At 53.7% G+C, this 12,720-nt stretch overlaps 1 protein-coding gene across 5 annotated transcripts in view; it reads right to left on the bottom strand.

Annotated features, from left to right (window-relative positions):
- Positions 1-12,230, bottom strand: part of PHLDB3 (pleckstrin homology like domain family B member 3) — a 32,391-nt gene extending 20,161 nt beyond the window's left edge. For 2 of the 5 annotated variants that reach the window (XM_033224900.1, XM_033224905.1), the window contains exons 1-9: positions 12,110-12,230; positions 11,322-11,647; positions 9,457-9,639; positions 9,086-9,223; positions 4,356-4,484; positions 3,721-3,882; positions 2,107-2,217; positions 1,873-1,956; positions 1,428-1,541 (exon numbers count right to left, since the gene is read on the bottom strand). In XM_033224900.1, coding sequence (XP_033080791.1) covers positions 1,428-1,541; positions 1,873-1,956; positions 2,107-2,217; positions 3,721-3,882; positions 4,356-4,484; positions 9,086-9,223; positions 9,457-9,639; positions 11,322-11,531 — 1,131 coding nt within the window. In that variant the 5' untranslated portion in view covers positions 11,532-11,647; positions 12,110-12,230. Of the gene's footprint in view, positions 1-1,427; positions 1,542-1,872; positions 1,957-2,106; positions 2,218-3,720; positions 3,883-4,355; positions 4,485-9,085; positions 9,224-9,456; positions 9,640-11,321; positions 11,648-11,997 lie in introns of all 5 variants that reach the window. The other 3 variants (XM_033224901.1, XM_033224902.1, XM_033224904.1) reach the window with 3 other exon arrangements.
- Between the last annotated feature and the right edge of the window lie 490 nt (positions 12,231-12,720).

Genomic DNA, 12,720 nt, shown 5'->3' with positions numbered 1-12,720 from the left:
TGCGTGGCAGTGCATGGTGGTGCGTGGAGGTGCATGGTGGTGCGTGGTGGTGCGTGGCGGTGCATGGTGGTGCGTGGAGGTGCATGGTGGTGCGTGGCGGTGCATGGTGGTGTGTGGCGATGCGTGGCTGTGTGTGGTGCATGGGGTGTGGTGGTGCGTGGCTGCGTGTGGTGGTGCGTGGTGGTGAGTGGTTGTGTGTGGTGGTGCATGGTGGTGTGTGGTTGTGCATGGTGCATGCCTGTGGTCCCAGCTACTCAGGGAAGATCACCTGAGCCTGGTAGGTTGAGGCTGCAGTGAGCTGTGATCCCACCATTGCACTCCAGCCTGGGCAACAGAGTGAGATTCTGTCCAAAAAAAAAAAAGAAAAAAAGCTAGAAGAGGACTTGAAATGTTCTCAACATACAGAAGTGATAAATATTTGAGATGGATACCCCAAATACCCTGACTTATTATGCATTCTATGCATGTAACATCATATGTACCCCATAAATATGTTCGAAATATATCATTTTTAAAAAGAAAAGCCAACTTGTAGCTAATACACATCTTTTTCAAAAGGATAGGTTGAATATCCCTTCTCTGAAATACTTGGGACCAGAAAGGTTTCAGATTTGGGATTTTCTTTCAGATTTTGGAATATTTGGGTTGACCATCTGTAACCTAAAACTCTGAAACCCAAACTGCTCCAATGTGCATTTCCTTGGAGCATCATGTAGGCACTCAAAGAGTTTCAGATTTTCGAGCATTTTAGATTAGGGTTTTTTTTTTTTTTTTTTTTGAGACAAAGTCTCACTCTGTCGCCCAGGCTGGAGTACAGTGGCATAATCTCGGCTCACTGCAACCTCTGCCTTCCCAGGTTCAAGCAATTCTCCTGCCTCAGCCTCACATCACCATGCCCAGCTAATTTTTGTATTTTTGGTAGAGATGGGATTTCGCCATCTTGGCCACGCTGGTCTCGAACTCCTGACCTCAGGCTATCCGCCCGCCTTGGCCTCCCAAAGTGCTGGGATTACAGGCATGAGCCACCGTGCTGGCCGTCTGTTGTAACTGTTAATGAGCTGCCCCCCTGATCCCCACAGTTTTAAGGAAGTCTAGAAGGATTCTCAAAACACAAGTAGCTGCATTACTTATGAGAAGGGGAGACCTTCTTATTAAAATACACTGTTCAGTTGCTTTTAAAATCTACTCCTGGGTGCACATGTTCCCATTTCACCAGGGCAGGGGTGGGTGTTACGCAGAAAAAAATTATAATAATAAAGCTGGAGTCATAGGAATATCCCTTGGCCAGCCTTTCCTATCCCCCCACCCCCATATAGAAAAATCAGAGTGGAAGTTCTGGAGACCCCAGTTCGGGGACTCTGCTCCTAGCCCCTCCCTCCCTGCTGACCAATAAGACACATGGGGAAACAGAGGCAGTGGGGGGGTACCTGCAGGGAGCTGTGGACAGAGAAGAGGCAAGAAGAGGTAGGGGTGGCAGCAGAGTGGGCCACAGGGTCCTGGAGCACCAGCAGCTGGTGGTCTGTCTTCTGGGTGAACAGCAGCTGCAGGAGAGGGGGTGAAAGTTCGTGGGAGCAGGAGGGACCCCAGAGCAACCATGAGTTCCCACACGCTCTGGCCCACACCTCTAGTGCCACCCATTTTTCAGAAAGAAAAACTAAGGAGAGATGGAATGTGGTCCTTAGGGTCTAGTCTCCCAGCATAGAGCTGTGGGCAGACTGCTGGCTCCCTGAGGAGGGGCTGGGGGCCTGGATTCCTGGGTCTGAGAGAGGAGGGGCTGGGGCCTGGACTCCTGGGTCTGAGGGAGGAGGAGCTAGGGCCTGGACTTTCCAGTCTGAGGGAGGAGGGACTGAGAGGCATACAAAATCCCCATACCTTAGTGAGGGCTGGGTTGGGCTCAGAGAAGTCCCCGCCAGGTGTTCCCTGAAGGCAATTGAGCTCGAGCAGCCGGCTCCGTTCCTACCAGAAGATATGGACAGCTACGTGTCAAAGTCAGAATGGGCTGTCCTAGCTGCTTTCCCTAATGTCAGGAGACATCCGGGGTGCGGGGAGGTGGTGGGATGCCCCAGGGGGAAGTGAGGATGGTAGGGCAGGTGCCAGGGAGCTCACCTGTGACAGGGCCTGAAGGGCCTCCTCCTTTTTCCGGCTCAGCCCCCGGCTCTCGGCTGCCATCTGCTCCCCCAGTGACTTGAGCTGCTCTTCCAGGACCCGGATCCGGCGCTGCAGAGCACCCCGTCCCGGTTACCCATCTGCCAAGGCGCCAGCCAGCTCTCCAGGCCACCCTCCCACAGAACCACATCTGCCTGGAGGGCTGGGGTTTGCTCCAGCCCCTCCCAGAGACCACGGGATCAGAGTGTCCAGGGTTGGGGACCCAGCATTCAGCTCCCTGGACCCTCTTCCCTTTTGAGGGTCCAGAAGAGATCTGGGGAAGATGAAGAGAAAGGGATGGACAGAGAGAACAGCAACCAAGACAGGCCCCAAAAGACAGAGATGTAGACAAAGATTCAGGGAAAAGAAAAGATAGAAATAGAACAGAGACAAATAGAGACAACTCGAGACAAAGGAAAAGCCAGTGAGACAGGAAAAAGATCCAGAAACAGGTGGGGAAAGGAAACCCACAGAAGAGCTTTTTTTTGAGACGCAGTTTCGCTCTTGTTGCCCAGGCTGAAGTGCGATGGCTCAATCTCAGCTCACCGCCACCTCTGCCTCCCAGATTCAAGCAATTCTCCTGCCTCAGCCTCCCAAGTAGCTGGGATTACAGGCATGCGCCACCACGCTCGGCTAATTTTGTATTTTTAATAGAGACGGGCTTTCTCCATGTTGGTCATGCTGGTCTCGAACTCCCGACCTCAGGTGATCTGCCTGCCTCGGCCTCCCAAAGTGCTGAGATTACAGGCGTGAGCCACTGAGCCCGGTCGAGCTTTCTAATCCAAAACTTTGGGAAACTCTGTGTCAAATATGGTCAAACATGCGCATTTTTTTCCCAAGGGTCTGACAAGTCAGACCCTTGAATGTGAAGCTCCCGGGAGGGATCTGATGGAGCATCTTTTTGGAATAGAGGCAAAGAATGTGGTGGTGAACACCAAGTTTGTTCAAATCCTGGCTGTGGCGAGGCATGGTGGCTCATGCCTGTAATCCCAGCACCTTGAGAGGCCAAGGTGGGAGGACTGCTTAAGCCCAAGAGTTTGAGACCAGGTGAAACCCCGTCTCCACTAAAAATACAAAAATAATCCAGGTATGGGGGCTCGTACCTGTGGTCCCAGCTACTCGAGAGGCTGAGGTGGGAGGATCGCTTAAGCACAGGAGGTCGAGGCTGCAGTGAGCTGTGAATGTGTCACTGCACTCCAGCCTGGGTGACAGAGTGAGAACCTATCTCAAAAAATAAAAATAAAAAACTCCTGGCTCTATCCCTTACTAAAGAAACTTTGAAAAGATTACTTAAGCATCTTGACCTTCAGCTTCTTTATTTATAACATGGGGGGGAAAAAAAGTAATAGGACTTGCCTCAATAGGTTTGTTGTAAGGATTCAATGAAGAAATGCTCATGAAACATTCAGGACCATATCTGGCACATAGTAAATGTTTCATCAGTATCAGCTCTTGTTGTTACTATTCAGAAGAACATGACAGGTAGAAACAAGGACAGAGAAAAAGGCAGACACAGAGCAGGGGAGACAGAGAAGAGCAGCAAGGGGGGGGCAGCGCTGGTCGGGCATGACTCACTCTGTGCTGCGCCATGCTGGCCTGAAGTTCCTGGACCTTGGGGTCTGGCACCTGGGGCCCAGGGCTGTCCTGATCCTCCTCCTCCTGCCGGCTCTCCCGCTCCAGTTGCTGGAACTCCAGGTCCTCATAGGCGCGTTGGGCCACATCCAGTTGTTCCCTCATCTATAGGTCGGAACACAAAAAGGCTGGAGGCCTGGATCCCTAGGGCCCCGGGGAGTAGGGTGCTGGGGCTGGGACTCCTGGTGAGAGGAAGAAGGTGACTGAGGACCTGGATTCCTGGGTCCTGGGAGAGGAGGGGGTTAAGAACCAGAGGGCCAGCTGGGCACAGTGGCTCACTCCTGTAATCCCAGCACTCTGGAAGGCTGAGGCAGGTGGATCACCTGTCAGGAGTTCGAGACCAGCCTGGCCAACACAGTGAAACCCCGTCTCTACTAAAATTCCAAAAATTAGCCGGGTGTGGTGGTGCGCACCTGTAGTCCCAGCTACACGAGAGGCTGAGGTGGGAGAATCGCTTGAACCTGGAAGGTAGAGGTTGCAGTGAGCCGAGATTGCACCACTGCACTCCAGCCTGGGCAATGGGGCAAGACTCTGTCTCAAAAAAAAAAAAAAGAAAGATAGAACCAGAGGGCCATTACCTCCTGCACACCCTGCAGAAGCCGCTCGCGCTGGTCCTCTGGCTGTGAGTTGAGCTGTCCCTGGGCCTCCCGGAGTCTTTGGCGAAGACCCTCTAGGCGATCCCGTTCCTGGCTCAGCCGCCTCTGTTCCTGAAAGAACAACCAGGTTCTCAGCCTCAGCTTGAGCGTAGAGGGGGAAGCAGCGGTCAGCCACATCTCAGAGCCTGCCTGGGGTGTCAGCTTTACAAAGGCAGGGACTTCATCTATGTGATTCACTCCTGTGCAGGCCTGCCTCACAGTCAGAGCCAAGATTTTAAAGAAATGAATGAGGCCAGGTGTGGTGACTCACACCTGTAATCCTAGCACTTTGGGAGGCCAAGGCAGGAAGCGCTCTTGAGCTCAGGTGTTTGAGATTAGCCTGGACAACATAGGGGGAGCCCATCTCTTTTTTTTTTTTTTTTTGAGATGGAGTCTCGCTGTGTCGCCCAGGCTGGAGTGCAGTGGCGCGATCTCAGCTCACTGCAAGCTCCGCCTCCCGGGTTCCCGCCATTCTCCCGCCTCAGCCTCCGAGTAGCTGGGACTACAGGTGCCCGCCACCGCACCCAGCTAGTTTTTTGTATTTTTAGTAGAGACGGGGTTTCACCGTGTTCGCCAGGAGGGTCTCGATCTCCTGACCTCGTGATCTGCCCGCCTCGGCCTCCCAAAGTGCTGGGATTACAGGCTTGAGCCACCACGCCCGGCCGGGGGAGCCCATCTCTACAAAAAAAACAAAACAATTAGTGGAGTGTGTTAGTGCACGCCTGTAGTTCCAGCTACTCAGGAGGCTGAGGTGGGAGGATTCCTGGAGCCAGGGAGATTGAGGCTGCAGGGAGCTGTGTTTGCATCACTGTTCCAGTCTGGGTAACAGAGGGAGACCCCGTCTCAGAAGAGAAGAGAAAGAAGGGAAGGGAAGAGAAAAGAGAAGAGAAGAGAAGAGAAGAGAGAAGAGAAAAAGAAAGAAAAGGAGGAGAAAGAAAAAGGAAGGAGAAAGAAAAAGGAAGGAAGGGAGGGAGGGAGGGAGGGAGGGAGGGAAGGAAGGGAAGGGAAGGGAAGGGAACAGAGAGGCCAGGCGCGGTGGCTCACGCCTGTAATCCCAGCACTCTGGGAGGCCGAGACAGGCGGATCACAAGGTCAGGATATCGAGACCATCCTGGCTAACACGGTAAAACCCCATCTCTACTAAAAATACAAAAAATTAGCCGGGAGTGGTGGCGGGTGCCTGTAATCCCAGCTACTCTGGAGGCTGAGGCAGGAGAATGGCGTGAACCCGGGAGGCGGAGCTTGCAGTGAGCCAAGATCATGCCACTGCACTCCAGCCTGGGCAACAGAGTGAGACTCCATCTCAAAAAAAAAAAAGAAAGTGAGAGAGAAAGAGAGAGAAAGAGAAAGAAAAGAAAGAGAGAAAGAAAGAGAGGGAGAAGGAAGGAAGGGAAAAAGAAAGAGAGAAAAGAAATGAATGCAAAACATATTCTTGCTATGTGATACGGTGGATGCAGAAGTGGATTGTATCCGGGCCCTGCCCTCCAGGTGGGAACACAGCCAGTTGGAAAGATCAGGGCAGTAAAATCAAGAGACTCTGGGAACCTAGAATGAGGAACAATGTCAGCCAAAGGTTGAGGCTGCAGTGATTGCACTACTGCACTCCAGCCTGGGCGACAGAGTGAGACCCTGTCTCAAAAATGAAATAAAACAAAACAAAACAATCAGGGAGCATTTGGATCTGGGAAAATAAAAGGAGCTAGAACAGCATTTTGGGCAGAGGAAACGGCTTGGCACAAATGCGTGAAAGTTGAAAAGTACAAGAAGTCTGGGGGACAAACTCCAGCCAGGGTGGAAGAGGATGTGGTGGTGAGAAGAACGTGGTGGGAAGAATGTGGTGGGAGAGGATAGTGGGAAGGCCAGCTCATCCAGCTCACAGGCGGTTTGGTCAACCTGGGGATATGGGGAACCTCAGAAGGACTGAAAGGATGGAGTAGGAACTAGGAATCATCCCTCAGGGAGATGGGTTAGAGAGGTGGAGAGCAGCTCCCTTGGGAGTCCTCCAAGCAGTGAGGGTGAGACCTAAGCTGGGGCCTGGGTGGTAGGGCTGAAAAATAGATGGACTAGACAGAGAGGATCAGGAAGCAGAAAGGATAGGACATGGTGGCTGATGGGCTTGGAGGTGAGAGCTAGGGAAGTGTGCAGGGCAAAGTCCAGGACTCTGGCCTGGTGACCAAAGGGACAGCAAGACAAACAGTGTGGAGAAGGGAGTTGCTGAGGTCAGCTTTGGATATGGTGAATGAGAAGCAGCCAGACTCCTGGGTCAGAGGGAGGAGGGGCTGGGGCCTGGATTCCTGGATCTAAGGAAGGAGGAGCTGGGGGTCTGGACTCCTGGGTTTGAGGGAGGAGGAGCTGGGGGCCTGGACTCCTGGGACAGAGGGAGGAGGGGCTGCGACCGAGATTTCTGGATCTGGGTGAGAAAGGAGTACCTAGTAGCCAGTACCCTAGGAAGAAGGGTACATTTCTCTCTTTGGAGAGAAGGCCTGGGAGAAATACGTGATCTTTGAGGATAAATGAGGGCCCAGGATCCAGCCTCAGAAAATTCCAACATACACGACACTTGCAAATAAAAAACTGACAAAATCACAAGTCACCATTTTCCAACCTATAACAGTAACCAACCCAAGCAATGACCGCTGATGATGTTACAATCTTCAGATAGAAGTTTTTTTTCTGAGATGGAGTTTTGCTCTTGTTGCCCAGGCTGGAGTGCAGTGGTGTGATCTTGGCTCCTGGGAGCTGCAACCTCCACCTCCCAGGTTCAAGTGATTATCCTGCCTCAGCCTCCCAAACAGCTGGGATTACAGGTGCCTACCACCACACCCGGCTAATTTTTTGTATTTTTAGTAGAGATGGGGTTTCATCATGTTGGTCAGGATGGCCTTGAACTGCAGTGGCTCATGCCTGTAATCCCAGCACTTTGGGAGGCCAAGGCAGGCAGGCAGATCACCTGAGGTGAAGAGTTCGAGACCAGCCTGACCAACATGGAGAAACCCCATCTCTACTAAAAATACAAAATTAGCCAGACATGGTGGTGCATGCCTGTAATCTCAGCTACTAGGGAGGCTGAGGCAGGAGAATCGTTTGAACCCAGAAGGCAGCAGTTGCGGTGAGCCAAGATCACGCCATTGTACTCCAACCTGGACAACAAGAGCGAAACTCTATCTTACGAAAAAAAAAAAAAGAGAGCGAGAGACCAGGGTGACCTCATGAGGTCTGGACAACCAGAGATGAGGTTCCTGACACTGGCTTAGGAAGCACTAAAGCACTTCTGAATATGATCAAACCTCTCCCTCTAACCAACACCTGCTTGCAGAAACAGAGGCATGTTCAAGGGCACCACAGGCATGCAATTGGCCATGCTCTGCCTGTGGGACAGAAGACTGGGTTTTTCTAATAAACAGTATGGGGAAGACACAGCTGGTGGGAACCACCAGAGATAAAACAATAGGCAAGACATATCAACCAATCACACTGACCTTTGGGGACTTCATTCAAACAAGCCACCTGTTAACTGGCATTTTGAGATTGTCTGGGAAACACAAAAACTAACCAGAAATAAGACAATACTAAGAACTTATTAATTTTTTTTTTTTTTTTTTGAGACACGGTCTTGCTCTGTCGCCCAGGTTGGAGTGCAGTGTCGTGATCACAGCTCACTGCAGCCTCTACCTTCTGGGCTCAATTGATCCTCCCACCTCATTCTTCTGAGTCTGAGGCCACAGCCACATGCCACCATGCCTGGTTAATTTTTGTATTTTTATTTTTCACAGAAACGGTGTCTCATTATGTTGCCAGGCTGGTCTCATAGTCTTGGGCTCAAGCGATCCTCCCACCGTGCCCCGCCATCTCCCAAGTACTGGGATTACAGGTGTGAGCCACCTCGCCCAGCCAAAAAGGATTTCTTATCTGTCAATGATACACTGTAAACATATGTACAGGCCACATGATGTCTGGGATTGGCTTTTAAAACTGGGGACGGAAACAAATGGGAGATAATGAAACGAGAATGTAAGAATATTAATCATTGCTGAAGCTGGTGAGCACAAGACATGGGAGCTGCCTGACTATTGTAGGTTTGGAAGTTTTCTTTTTCTTTCTTTTCTTTTCTTTTCTTTTCTTTTCTTTTCTTTATTGAGACAGAGTCTCGTTCTTGTTGCCCAGGCTGCTGGAGTGCAATGGTGCAATTTTGGCTCACTGCAATCTCCATCTCCCCGATTCAAGCGATTCTTCTGCCTCAGCCTCCCAAGCAGCTGGGACTACAGGCGCCGGCCACCACGCCCTGCTAATTTTTGTATTTTTAAGCAGAGATGGGGGTTTCGCCATGTTGCCCAGGCTGGTCTCAAACTCCTGAGCTCAGGCAATCAGCCCGCCTTCGCCTCCCAAAGTGCTATGATTACAGGTGTGAGCCTCCGCTGCCGGCCGGTTTGGAATTTTTCACACACCCACATTTAAATAGCAAACGCACAGGGGACGAAGGAAGAGCCCCAAAAATCACGCCCAGGGAGGGAGGAGGAAAACCAGGAGGGGCATCTGCCCCTCACTCTCTCGGGAGCCCAAATGTCTTCCTTTGGGGAATGGGGACAACCCCGGGGCGCAGGTGGCTAGGAGCACACCAACATCCATGGACCAGGAAGGACGCAGCTGCTGAAGACCCTGTGAGCCAAACAGACCTGTTCCCGCTGCTGGCGGCCGCGCTGCTCCGAGGCCGCCTGCTGCCCCAGCAGCTCTCGCAGCTGCTCCTCCTCCCGGCGAGCGGCCACTCGCTCCCCAGCCAGCTCACCCCGCAGCAAGGCCACTTCTACCTCCATCTGCAGAGAGAATGCCAAGGCTGGGGGCTCGGACGCCTAGGTCCAAGGAAGAGGCCCAGGGCCTTAACTACCAGATTCGAAGGAAGGAAGGAAGGACTCCAGGGACCTGAATTTGGAGGGAGGAAGAGAGGAGGGCCTAGAATCTGATCCCACCGGAGGAAAAGGCTGAAAGTCCGGCTTTGCGGGTTCCTCTTGAGTTGGGGCCAGGCTTCGCAAGGGATCCGTAGCCTCACCTCGATCCTCAGCTCCTTCCTCTGGCGCTGTAGCTCCTTCACTCGCTGCTCCATTAGGGCCACGCGAGTCAATGCCTCCAGTTGCTGTCCTCGCAGGCGCCGCGCCGCCCCTCGCACCCCTTCCCCCGAAGAGGTGGATGAGTGGGGTGTGGACGCCGTTGCTGTCGGAGGCTTAGCCTCGGGCTGAAGTTGAGGGGGCGTGGTTTAGTGGAGATGCCTCGTCCCCTGCAATCACTAAGTAGGTCTGGTCCCCACCCAACATCCCCTCTGCGGGTCTCAGTCTACTTACCTAACACAACCACCACTCCCATAATCTGTCGCAGGCTCTTTTCTTTCTTTCTTTTCTTTTTTTTGTGTGTGTGTGGGTTTTTTTGTTTTTTTGGTTTTTTTGGTTTTTTTTGTCCTGAGATAGGGTCTCACTGACTGGAGTGCAGTGGAGCGATTATGGCTCACTGCAGCATCGACCTCCCGGACTCAAGCGATCCTTCTGCCTCAGCCTCCTAGGTAGCTGTGACTACAGGCGCGCATCACCACCCCAAGCTCTTTTATTTATTTTTATTTTATTTTATTTTTATTTTTTGGTAGAGAGGGAGTCATGCTATGTTGCCTGGGCTGGTCTCGAACTCCTAGGTTCAAGAGATTCTCCCACCTCGGCCTCCCAAAGTGCTAAGACTACAGGCATGAGCCACCGCGCCCGGACTCAGCCTCCTGTATTCAAGGTCAGAGTGAGGGAGGGTGCAAGTCCAGTGACCACCCAACCACACGGACCACAGAGGCTTGCAGTACCGGATGGAGGGTGGGTGGATGTAAAGCCGACTTATGAAAGGTGCTTCTTTTTCTCTATTCAGGTCCTATTCTCTTGGCGTCACTTTCTCGTAGCGCCTGGCTCTGTCTCTCTGTCTCTCTCTCCACCCGACCCCAATCTCTCAGATTTGGTATCTGTCCACTGCCTCTGAATCACTAGATCTTTCTCCCTCGGAGTATGTCCCTCTTTCGAGGTTTTTCTCTATTTGTTTCTCTGAGCATCTCTGCCGGTTATTTCTGGGTTTCCCTCTGTCTCGACTCCCCTCTCTCTGACTCTCTGTCTCTAGACTCACTGTGTCTCTGTCTTTTTTGGGTCTTTATCTCTCAGTCTCCATGTCTCTGGGTCTCTGTCTGGTTCTTGATCTCTCTGCATCTCTTACTCATTTGGTTCTCTCTGTTCAGTAGTCTCTCCTGTCTCTGGATCCCTCTGTCTCTGAGTCTCTCTCTCTCTCTCTCTCTCTCTCTCTCTCTCTCTCTCTCATGTTTAGAGATAGGTTCTGCTCTGTCCCAGGCTGGGGTGCAGTGCCACAATCATAGTTCACCGCAGCCTACAACTCCTGGACTCAAGCGATCCTCCTGCCTCGGCCTCCCGAGTAACTGGGATTACAGGCACGCAGCACTGCGCTTGGACAATTTCTGTATTTTTTTTCTAGAGACGGGGATTTGCTATGTTGCCCAGACTTGTCTCGAACTCCTGGGCTTAAGCGATCCTCCCCTTGGCCTCCCCAAGTGCTGGGATTACAGGCGTGAGCCACCTATCTGGTTCCTCTATACCCGTCTCTCTGTCTCCGTCGCCCGTTTGGGTCTTGTCTCCGTTCTTGGGGCCTCCCCGTGGCTCTGTCTATCTGGTTATGTATCTGGTTTCTGTCTGTCTGTGTCTCTGCCTCTTTGGCTCCGTGTCCTGGTGTCTGTCTCTCAGTACTCTCTGTTATCACTGGGTCTCTCTTGCTGTCTCCAGGTCTCTGTCTTTCTGGTTTCCCTCTACCTGTCTACCTGTCCGGCCACCTGCTTGAGTCCCTGTCGGTCCAGGCCACCCGCGCTGTCGCCCTCGGGCCCCTCACCGCGTCGCGGCTGCTCTCAGTGCTGCTGCTTTCTTCCACTTCTTCCTCCGCCTGCTGCTCAGCTCCTCCGCGACTCGAAGGTTCCGCCAGTACCTTGGGGGCCTCCTGTTCACGGGACTCCTCGGGATAGCCCTGGGGCTGGACCTCCACGTCGCATTCCGGGACCGGCGGCGGCGGGGTCCCCTCGGCGGGGCGGCTACGCGTCCCCATGGCCGCTCCGGCTCCTGCGGGGTAGGCGGGACCAGGCGCTCCGGGGGCGGGGCCTAGGAGGGCTGAGCGCCGCTCGCGTCTGCTCCGGGGCGCGGAGACCCCCCAGGAGGCGGGGCCTAAGAGTTCAAAGGATGGAACTGAGCGTTACGGAGGCGTGTCCTTAAGTTTCCAGAGGCGGGGCTCGATGGCTTCAAGGCGACACGCCCCCGGAGACGGGACCGGAATTTGAGTCCGGGTCGTAGCTCGCCCCCTACTGGCCTGTTCGACCCCGCCTCCCCTCCCTCATCTCCAAGTGTCAGGCCTTGTACCCTCCCAGCAGCCCCCCACAATCTCTTGGACTCGCTTAGAGCGACCCATCTTCTCCCTCCGAGACTCAGCAGTTCGACTCCTGCCCCGTCCTTCCCGGAGCCCCGTAGTCTTAGTCCCGACCCCACTGTGCAGGGCAACAGCGCCCATGCCGCCTCACCCAGGGGTCCAGGAGTCGGGGCTCCCAGGCTGCCCTTCTCTGAAGCTAGGAGTCGGAGTCCTTGAGATTCCGAAGTCCAACCGCCACCTCCCCACAGCCTCGGCCCCCTCACCAGCTCAGGCTTCGGCTCGCTCCGCTCTGCGCGCTGGGCACGGCCGCTTCTGCCTATGAGACAGGTGGCAGGGGAAGAGGGAGGAGAGAGGCCGCCCCGTCCCCCTCCCCAGCAGCCCGGAAGTGGAGGGGGGGACAACAGGTCCAACAGCTCCTGAGGGAGGAGGGAGCCACGGGCTTGCCCCACCCGCGGCTTCGGCATCCGGCCATCCCGGCCCCACCGGCCCCACCCTCATGGAACTCAGCATCTCGACCTCCCAGTCTCCCTCGATCCCCTCATTCCTGCCCCACTGGAGGAGTCTTGGCTACCGCTGTATGGGCACCTCTCTAATGTCCAGACCCTGGGAGTTCAGAAAGGAAGGCAGGAATGGAGATGGGGACGTCTCCCCTCTAATGAGCCCTTCAGAAGGGCCCTGACCGGTTTGGGGAGCTGGACAAGGGGAAGGGGTGCCCTGAACTGAGTCAGAGACCTGCCTAGAGACTGAGGGAAGTGTATTGCCACCCCCCAACACTTTGCTATGGGGTGGAGGGCGGAGGTTAAAGGTCTCAGCCAGACCCTTTCCTCTCTGGGCAAAAACAGGAAAATAACTGGTATATGAAAAGGGATGATTA

This window comes from Trachypithecus francoisi, unplaced genomic scaffold (genome assembly GCF_009764315.1).
Source record: "Trachypithecus francoisi isolate TF-2019V2 unplaced genomic scaffold, Tfra_2.0 Lachesis_group12, whole genome shotgun sequence".
Classification (NCBI taxonomy): Eukaryota; Metazoa; Chordata; class Mammalia; order Primates; family Cercopithecidae; genus Trachypithecus; species Trachypithecus francoisi.
Note: the sequence above shows the minus strand (reverse complement) of the source record. Positions and strands in the feature narration are given on the sequence as shown.